The 10,588-nt window shown below is 47.1% G+C and overlaps 1 protein-coding gene across 1 annotated transcript; it reads right to left on the minus strand.

Annotated features, from left to right (window-relative positions):
- Positions 1–1,757: 1,757 nt before the first annotated feature.
- On the minus strand, positions 1,758–9,889 carry ADPRH (ADP-ribosylarginine hydrolase). Its single transcript, XM_010285801.1, has 3 exons — positions 9,568–9,889; positions 2,874–3,234; positions 1,758–2,145 (listed from the first exon to the last, which is right to left on the minus strand). The coding sequence occupies exons 1-3, from the start codon at positions 9,863–9,865 to the stop codon at positions 1,758–1,760; spliced, it is 1,047 nt and encodes a 348-aa protein (XP_010284103.1). The 5' UTR covers positions 9,866–9,889.
- Between the last annotated feature and the right edge of the window lie 699 nt (positions 9,890–10,588).

Here is a 10,588-nt window from a genome sequence, read left to right on the forward strand (position 1 = left end):
ATGTACCTGGCCGGTGACATTTCTCTGTTGCTCTGGCAGTGTGTTGCCCAGTCTCAAACTTCTCTCTGGTTTTATAAGGCAGACTCTTCCTGTAACAACTTTTAACATGAAGCTTTTCAAACCACTCTCTCTGCTGTAACTTTCTGTAAACAAGCCCAAGAAGAAAGAGAGACACCCTATCCATGCATGATGTGGAAATATGTTTGGGGTTTTTAAAAAAAAAAAAAAAAAAAACAACAACAACAAAAACTTTGTACTATGTTGCACTAAAACATGTTTTATACAACACACCTGAGAGCTGTAGTAAACTGTGTCCAAATTGTGATTCCTATTGCTGCTGGTTTTTGTCAGATTTGGGCTTTCATTTCGCCTTTATGCACACTCCCTACATAAAGGTGTGCTGAATTCCTGAGCCTGCACCCCCTTTTAGTCAGCCTCTCCCTCTCCCACCACCCCCGTTCCCTGATGCACCAGCTCTCCTCCCGCCCCAGTAGCACATCTCCTTTCTCTTGCAGGCTGGAGCTTGCAGACACCTTGCACCCTCTGGGTCTTTGTACTTCTCCCTCCCATCCCTTAATTCATCCCATAATAGAATATAACATTTAACAGAAGCATATCAGGTCTGTTTATTGAATGGGATACAACATTTTTGAAATGGCTCTGAAAATAGTAAGTACGTACTTTGCTGTGTCATAGTCTGGATTTGAAGAAAAAAAACGTATTTCTTAGTAGAATTATCCATACCAAATGTTAAGCAAATAATTTTTAGTAACCTTGATGTAAGCAGAATATAGGTCATTACAGAAGTTGCTTAAGTTGATGTAAAATGGAACCTCTTAATTCTCATTACCCACTTTTACCTTGAATAGGGATTTGGTCAGTAGTCTTGAACTCTCACATTAACTGGAGTAGGGAAGTAGCGTGATACAGTCTTTCTTACCTATAGAGCAAAAATGCTGTGAAATTGTGTAAAATGCACTGCTGACGCAGCTGTAAGGTTGGGTTTGGGGTTTTTTCCACATTCATTTAAAACAAAAAATACCCTCTGCTAAAATAATTTTATGAGAAAACTCTGTTGTCCCCAGACACAACTGGCTGTTTGTGCCCTCCGCCCCGCTCCCCCCAGTAGCTTGCCCTGGGCTGCGTCCCCTGTAGGCTGTGTGCTAAGGAGCAGGGGCTGTAGCCCTACAGCTGCTCAGTGCTATACGGCACGTAGTGTCCCCAGCACTCCCCGCTGACAGTTAGAGGGTGGCAAGGTCCTTGGGTAAGCTGTCGCGGGTTTGCTGGGAGGCATCTCTGCCAGCCCATGTGCGCTCCCTGTGGTCAGGCGTGCGTCCCTGGCCCCCTCTGGCATGCTCATATGGGCAGGACCCTGGTGTGGGACAGCTTGTGTGGGATTTTGCCGCCCGTCCTGCTGCTGGAGCATCGCTAGCAATGCTGCAGCGGGTGCTCCTGCTCCCCTTGAGGACCAGACGATGTGCAGCCGCCATGCTGCGGAGGAGGGACATCTCAGGGGCCCAGCTGCTCCAGGAACAGACGCGCCATTACATGCTCCCATCAAACCCCCTTGTGACTGCTTTCCCCCACCCACTGCCCACAAGCCCAAGCTGCTAGCTCTGCAATGGCCTCCCCGCTGAAGCCAACACAGCCAACACAGGCTTATGCTCATGTCCTTTGATCCAGCAGGTTTGCAAACAGAGTTTGCAAAACCTTTGAGTCGAGCAAGGGGTGGCAGGTGGGGCAAGCGTGGCCCCCGCCTAGGCAATGTGGTACAAGTCCTTGGCCACCTGCTCCAGGCGGTCCCTGTACTCCAGGTGGGCGTAGAGCGAGGCCCTGACCCCCTGGAAGCCACGCATGGCCCCCCACCAGCAGGCCGCAATGGCAGCAGTGGAGTCGCTGTCACCCCCGTGGAAGAAGGCCCGGTGAGCCAGCTCTGCCCAGGAGTCGCCCGCACCCAGCAGCGCGTCGTACGCGATCATGGGGGCGTCGTGCCCGCTGCTCCCCCCCCAGCCGTCATAGCTGAGGGAGGTGTAGAACGAGTCTCTCTCTTCCACACCATACCTGGGGGGGAAGGTGGGCGGCGAGACCCCATCCGATATGCCTCTCTCCACCAGGTATTTTTCCCATTGCTTTTCAAAGTAGTGCCTGCAAAACAAGAGATGGGATGGAGGACTCTAAGAGACGTCCCACAGCAGAAGTGTACAGCTGAGCTGAAAATGTGCCGCGTCAAGAGCCCAGAGCAATGGCTCTGCAAAATGGTAGGCATCCCTCGTTTGTCAAACTAGGGACATGATTTACAGTAAGAGGCACAAGGACATGTTTCAGTGAGTTAGATTTCCCCTCCCTCCAGCCACATGGGAGAAGGCAGCCCAGCACCTGCTGCTGTCATGCTGCACAGGATTCAAAGGCTCAGCGCGAGAACTGAGTCATCCTCCCAAATTCAGAGTACCTCTACCCCTGTCTGTGTGTGCCCCTGCACACAGAGCCGCACTGAATCTGCAGCCAGATTTGGTTACAACTTTCAAACTGAGCTCAGCCCTAAGCCTGGTGCTGTTCCCCAGCCCTGCTTCTCACCTTTCATCAGATCATGGCTGCTTGAGATGACAAGTCTAGCTACCTCATACTGGATCCAAAAAATGCCACAACTACATGACCTAAACACAATCTGACTCTTCTTTTTTTTTAATAAGTTGCAGCTATTTTTCCCCTGTGAGACTTCAGAAACTTTCTGAATCGACTTGATCCCACAGTAGGCATGTGCTGCTCTCAGAGTTTACCATAATGTAACTACTGAAGCTTAAGTATAAACAGAGCTCGCCCTCTTGTATGTGAGGTTTATTTTAACACAACCTGGTGCTGGAAGCACAGCTCACCATTGCCCCATATTCTCCTCCACGAAGAAGCCAGCATCCCGCACGTAGGCTTTCGCCCGAGGCAGCACCTCCAGCAGCCCTTTCCCCCAGGCCGGGGGGGGCACACCATTTACTGCGAAAGCCGTGAAGAGGGCCGAAGCCAGGGACCCCAAGTAGCCAGTGGGATGGTGGTGGGTCATTCGGCCGCTCTCAATGCTGACTTGCACCAGGGTGTCCAGCTCAGCAGGGTGACGGAAACGCAGCCCGATGCACATGGAGCGCATGGCAGCCCCGCAGCCTCCCGCCCGCGGGCTGAAGGGGATTCTCCAGCCATCTGGCTGCCCCGGATCCAGCTTCAGCACGTTCTCCTCACACGTGGCACCTGGACAGAAGCAGCAGAGCCCAAGAAACAAAAGAAACAAAAACACGCATCAGTAGGAGATAGGGCAACGTGGCTTGCAAACCAAGGGAAGACATGCAAGGTAGCAGGGAAGGAAGCATTTCTCTGTGTAAGGGATTCAAGCCTCCCTTCAAAAACATCACTTGTCTGCTCACATATGTATCCTGCCTTGAATTGCCAGTGCATCCTGCATACTTGCAAGCAGACCTGGTAATTGCTGTTGGTGAAAATAATTAGTAAGTCTAGTGGGGTAAGAAACACTCCACTGCTGATGTATTTACATTATTTATATTTACATTTCGTGTTATTTATTTAATAATTTAGCTACTAAACATAAATACTATACATATTAGGTATATTATGAACACATGTATCTAGGTATCTAGAGAGATACATATAAATAGAAAGGAGGTTTGGAGGATCCCTGACCCAGGGCAAGGCTAAGTAACTGCTTTTTTAGTTGTTTAGCCTCTTTACAGGACCTTTTAAAGGCAGAGACCCCACAAGCTCCCCAGGAATCTTTCCCATTGCCTCACTGACAGGAAACGTTTTCCAGATCTCCCTTGCTGCGGTTCAAGCTTGTCAGAAAGCGATGAATGTAGTATCTAATCTCATCTCCCTCACCACAACATGGTCTGCATAATTGGCTCTACTGTACTCCTCTTCAATAAGCTGAAGAACAACTGTACTTGGTGAGACCAAAAGTTTGGCCAGCCCACTAGGCTCACCTCCAAACACAGCCACTAACAGGTAACTATGGAAAGGCTAAAAATGAGGCAAGTACAATGTTTCCAGCAGACAGAGGAGCACAACATGCCTCAGTCAGAAGATGGATCCAAAGTGGTGTGTTCAGTAATCCCCAGCGGACCCAGCCACCATGAACTGACCTTAGCTTGAACCCATGCATGCTTTCAGACTCCTTTAACGTCCCATGCTAATGAGAGCCACGATTGTGTAACGCAAAGTATTGCCTCATTTTACACTGCCATTTGACAATTTCCTTAAGTCTCCCTCTAATTCTTGCAAGAAATAACTTTCCATGCTCCATGCTATTCAAGATGGTATATGCAGTTTTCTCCTGCTCTCAGCTGACACCCTGGTCCAATTTTTGCCTCTCTTCTGGTGGGGAGCCACACCATGACTCCTCTTTGCCCACTTCCGTCTCTTTCATAGTTCTGCTATTTACTGTTTAAAGAAATGACTGCTTCTTCCAGTGCTGCTTCTTGAGAAACTCACTTAGTCCAGCACATTCCTAGGTTAAAGCCATCTCATCTGCAGAGACACATCCAAATTCCAGAGCCCAGACAGCTTCCCCAGCCAACAGCATGAAACAAGTTTTGAGAGCTAAGCCCAAATGCTCACATGCAAGGAAGCGGAAACAGGTTTGAAATGTTAATTTAAATTAACTTTGATTCTCTTCTACCTTGTCTTTTTCTCCCACTCTTCTCTTCTGGCCATATCTTAAATACTTCTTTTCCAGCAGAAATGTAAATCAAGGACAGGTTTCAAGTAGCTTCATTTGAGTTCTAATGTGTTGGACAATGGCAAAAGTGGACTCAAAAGACTTCTCTTAACCACACCCTGCCCAGTCCTCTCTTAGACACATAGGGTCTAACAGCAGCAGCTGACATGCTCACGCACCCAAAATTAGACCATTGCTCCTATACTTTGCTGCCTAACCAGGACAGATGATAGCTGATGAACTTGCAGATGCTCTGTTACTTTGAAAGTAGAATAGAGTAGCAAGGAAGAAGCCTGGTCTAGAAACTTCACATAACTTTACAGTTCCATTACTTTTGATCACCATGATCTGGGAGCTTGCTAATTACAGCTAGGTACTGCACTAAGGACTCCGCAGAGCTGTTCACTTCTGCGCTTTCATGTATACACTTGGCAGTAGGGTTTGGTATATCGCACTCTGTTTTACCTGCACGCAGCATTTACAGCACCCTTGTAAGCAAAATACCTCCACATCCAAGCACAGCTTTAAGATTGGCATCTGGACATGTGCTAAAACTAAATAATGGCTGGCTGCTGCTGTCAGGAATAAGGTCACGTGGATCCCTTCATAGTTCTGGTCTAAGTGTCTTTAGCGTACTTCTCTTCTGACAGTGTTGTTACGTTATAGGCTTATTAGATCAGCACAAGATACAGCCCCCTGTGCAGTGTGAATGAGTGGACCAGCTCCCCATGAATGGTTGTCTCAAACTGATAAAGCAGCTCAGTCCTGTGGCTGTCGGGCTACTCAACCTGCAAGCCTGTCAACTGAAATCAACTTTGAGAATGGAAACAGCCTACGCAAGTCTTCCCCGTAGGAAAAAATGGCTTGCCGATCAGCGCAGCCCACAATGTCAGGCCACTTCAGCTCTCGTGAATTCCCCACAGCGTGACCCGGGTGCGAACCAGACCTGCTATTTCGCCAGCCTCATCCATGCCTGCTGTGCCGGCACACCAGCTCCTCGCATGATGCCACTGCCACACCTCCCTCAGTAGATGAGACCTGCTGGTTTCACGGTGACACATGGCCAGCCAACCCCTAGATCAGTCCAGATTTTCCTTACGCATCCTTCTTCCAGGTGGTTTTTGGAGCAAAAATTGCGGAGCCATGTTTCTCTGCAGGAAGAAGCAGTAGGCAGAGCATTTGGTGTGGCTAGCACCAGGCTCCACCGGGACTGATCACCACCAACCTCTAACTGAATTGCCAGGGAGTTCGTTTTTGCAATGTCTCAAAGTGGGCAAATGTTCAGGCCTCTAAATCTGCTTTTCATGTAGTTTATTAATTCAGTGCTGGCTGCTACGTAGCAAAGTCATCAAGAGGGTTATCAGTATAATTTCCAACTTGATGATGATTAACAGAAATTTGAGGCATTTTTTCAAAAACCTAACTATACTAAGCATTGCAGTTATGACCTGCAACAGGACATGAAAAAGAACCTGCCAAACAAAGCCACGTTTTTTAAAAGCTGTGCCAAATACCCTATTTGTGTGTTCCTGGTAAAACAGACCTTCTGCCAGGAAGACAAGGGGAAAGGGAGAGAGCAAAGGGACTAGGGTAGTTTACAATCAAAATCTGCATAACACAAGCAAAATTAACTCTGTAATCTTGTTGGAACTGCAAGAAAGACATTTCTTCAGGACATGTTTGGGCAGGTTGAGACCAGGCAACTCAGTCCTTGATAAAAAGTGAGATGATTGTTCTTGCATTAACTGTAGTCAGAAGAAAATGACGAAAAGGACAGGAAAGACTGTCTATTTTGCAATACAATTTACTTGCAGCTTTAAGCCTGTGCATATTACTTTAGGAGATGATTACTGATAACCTGCAAATGGAAAAAAAATGAGTAAAACAAACCAGTATACAACAGCTAAGACTCTTGTGATCTATGAAGTATTACAAGTATTATCCTCATGCTGTTAAACAGTTAAAATATTAAAACATTGGAAAGCTGACTTAGGAAGACTAAGCTGAAATCACATTGTCAGGTCTTTTTTAAAAAACAGGTTTTTTTTAAAAAAGCTGTATGAGTTTTTGAATCTGGAAATTCTGTTTTGGAAATCCACCAAATCATAGTTAGGAATCCTTTGTACTAACAACATGAAACTAAAAATAACCTGAGGAGGGTACTGGTCTATGGAAAGAAGAAATATAAGCAAAAAGCAGTGTGTGATGAGAGACAACCTGAAAAAGTTTCAAGTAAAACTGGATGCTATTATTTCTGGAATAGGCTTTCATTCCACTTATTTAGACTCTTCGTGAGGACAGACAAGAACAGTTGTTTGGGATTGGTCAATACACATAAAAAAGGTGAGTTAGAACAACCACGTAGTGGTAATAATTCCACGGGGGAGAGGACTTTGACCGAAAGACAGATTTTTGAAGCAGAAGGTTTCCTCGAGAGCTGTGGAGACAGATGTAGTTGTACCATGAAAAAATAAGTATGTCCATGCCTGTGTTGCTTAATTCATTGGCTTCATTATCCATGAAGAACAATGAATTTGGGGCTGCGGCACATCACAAATAGCAATAATGGATGTAGGGATTAACCTGCCATTGAATTAAGACAGTGAGTTCTCTCCTGAGGCTGCATATTTAAGGGACCCTGCCATCACGGTCTGATGACTCATAACATTGTGAGAATCCCTTTGTTACTGCTAGTTTTGGTTTTCAGGTCTGGACCCCCCTGTGTGGGCGAGCAATGTGACTTTCCCCCACTGTTCTGGGGGAATCGCTTCTCTGTTGCGTGGAAGTTGCAGCAGCAACTTTCCATTCTCAGCCTTAAGGGCTGCAATTCCCCAGTGAGTGCCTACTTTGGCCAGAAGATCATCATCTCAGGTTATGTTCTCAGTTAAAATCCATTTAATCTGAACTGCTGAAAGAGGTTATTGACATGCAACGTCTATCATTACGATATATCAATATGGCATGGAGACTCCAGACCGCAGACAGCTTTTCAGGATATGGATTAGGTATTCCCCTTGGTTGTATATCAGTGGGCATTAAACCAGTGTCAGGATTTAAGCTCCCAGAGGTGAGCACCTGTCCTGCAGCAGGTGCACTCCAGAATGCCGTTGCAAAAACATTCCCAAGAGACTTTAATTTTTTTATATGTTACTTTCCTTACTTCCCCCCAGAATTTGATAAGGTTAAGTGTCCATGGACTCACTAAAGAAGTTGCATTTCTTTCTTTAGCTAGATAACTTGACCTTGCCTTGTCACTCCCATTAGTGTCCATAGCAAATTTACTTTAAAATTCTTCACTTCCAAATGGAAACTGCTTTTGTGTGTATTGCAGCTCAGCTATTCACAGAAGGACTGCAGCAGGTGTGCTATTATCCTTAGCTATTAATTACTAACATTGAAATTTTAGGTTCTTCTCCTTTCCATCTCAGGTTTTAGTCACCAAGCTTAGATATCAGAGGCAAAAGTAGCTTCCAGGTGCTGTCTCACTGCCAGCTGTGGTTAGTCCACCTTGGCAGACCCCATCAGCTGGGGGAACTACAAGACACTCCTTTGCCAAAACAGCAGTGAGTCTCTCGGAAGTTTAACCTGCCTACTCCTGCTATCCTGGCAAGCGTCGTTACCCCTCCCTAAATATTTTTCCAACAACTGAGACCACCTGTGTTAAAGAGTACTGATAGTTTAGCTCTTTACATGAGGGTAGGAGATCACTGTGGAAAGGTAAGCAAAATAAATTCCTGCTCCAGTTTCCAACATGGTTTACCTTGGAAATGCACAGCTCCGTCACACAAAGCTCAGTGGCCCTGAGAGAGCAATGCAGGATTTGGCCTTTCCCATATTTAATGTCAAGTCAGAATATTCTTGATATATTCTGGCCACTCCAAATAGGCATGTCTAGGCAATTTCTTTTCAACGTATAAATTTTGCATAGGGCTGCTGAATTTGACTGTTTCCTGGATACTTAACACTGCCTGCACTAGTCAAATCAGAGGCCCAGCGTCAGCAGCTCTGCTTTAAGTTTAATTCAAGCATCCAGAAGAGGCTGAGGCATGAGCACAGAGACAGACAGGGTCTTTGGGGAAGAGTGGGGTCAGCAGGCCTGGGTGAACTAGGAACTACAGGAATATGCTGTATATGGCTTGGCTACTACAGCCTGTCAAGGCACCCTTCCTGAATACTGCCATGCACTGCCAATCCCCGCTGCCTGTGACCCAAACTCCGCACCGTTGTGTCTATGCAGAGAAAAGATGGAGTACAGGGTTCAGAATAGACAATTGTGGCCTGACTGTACTGGCACAGAAAGCAGACATGCGGAGCTAGTCAAAAGCAGACTTTGGGTTTAATAAACTTAATTATTCCAAGCAAGGAACTCTGTGCCTTTAAATATATTTGATGTGTAATTTATTGCATTTATTATGAGAAGTTCTCTATTAATTCTCTGTTTAAATGTGTTGCTTCAACACAGCATCTCAGGGTGTGCATTATACATGGTTTAATTTGCATTTTTCATGCACTGAGTGTAGGAAAAGACACATCCTCAGTGCAAAAGCCATCATCTTTCCCCCCCTCCGAGTTCAAGGCCAGGCCTCAAACAAGTTTGTAAGAATGTTTTGTAAATGTGGGCAAAACAATCTCTTTTTCATCTAGTTCAGAAAAGCCAAAACCAATTCAGCTTGCCTTATTCTATTCTCTTTAGTTCATTCTGAATCAGGTATTGAGCGTGGAAAACTTTTGCATTTACAGGAAATAGGATTAACGCTATAAGCAGCCAAAAGCAGAGCCAGGGCCAGCCTCAGGAAAGGGAGAGATGTTAGCGAGAGGACAGCCCTGCCCATACAGCATTAGAGAAGGGTTACCTGGAGCTCTGCCCTTCATGTCATTCATGCACTCCTTGTAGTTCTTTGCAATCAGGGAATAGAGACACTCTAAACTTGGTTTTTTCCCAGCAGCTACCAGGGCTTCGGCTGTGGCCAAGTGCATGACTGTATCATCGCTGACTTTCCAGCCTTGGATGCTGAGGTTGCCGAGTCCCCCCATCTCCGCCAGCTCCTTGTGGATGGCTGGGCCACTCTGCAGGAACTCCCATTTCCCATTGTAATAGCCCAGTGTGTCACCAACTGCGCTCAGCACCATCGACGCTACATAGTTTTCCATCACCTTAGGACACAATTTTTGCCCCAGGACTGCTTCAATGCAGAAAACACTATGAAAAAGAGAGGGAGATGGAAAGTAAAATCTTTCCCAGTTCAGTATGAGCTTCTACTGCTAAGCTCCAGCAGGCTGGACCCCCAGCCTAGCACCTGCACCTCCCTCGGAGGATATATGCCTTCAAATCACGCACTTCCCCACGGACCTCTGGCCGCCTGCACCCACCAGTAAGTGCGTGGCAAGCTCCTGGGCAGCCCAGGGGCAACTGGCCGTGTTCTCCCGGGAGACGGCAGCCCAGGATGACGCTGGGTGTCATAGCTGGGTCAAAGACCGAAAAGCGAGGTCAGGACTGGGGGAACGTGTGTTGGGTATGTGACTGTACCCGTGTTCACCGCAGCCTACAACACAAGGAAGGAGGCAGATCAACTCCCAGCAGCTTTCCAACCCTGGGATAACGAGGCAGAGCTCATCCCATTTCAGCAGGGCCTGGCAGAGGCGATAAGCACCGGGGCTCTGGGTAATGCCTGACTGCAACGACGGGTGCTCGTAGAGGCAGAGCTGGTAGGGGCAGAGCGGGCCCCCCCAGCCGGCACTTTCAGCTATGCCCCCCCCAATTAACGCCCCACGCTCGTCGTCGGGGTTTTCTGCGCCTCACGGCGAGGCGTGAGGCCCTTTTGCTTGGGAGAAGGGGAGGCGGGGAAGGACGTCGGGGTCGGCCGAGGCCGAGCC

The sequence above is a fragment of the Phaethon lepturus genome, unplaced genomic scaffold (genome assembly GCF_000687285.1).
Source record: "Phaethon lepturus isolate BGI_N335 unplaced genomic scaffold, ASM68728v1 scaffold8784, whole genome shotgun sequence".
Classification (NCBI taxonomy): domain Eukaryota; kingdom Metazoa; phylum Chordata; class Aves; order Phaethontiformes; family Phaethontidae; genus Phaethon; species Phaethon lepturus.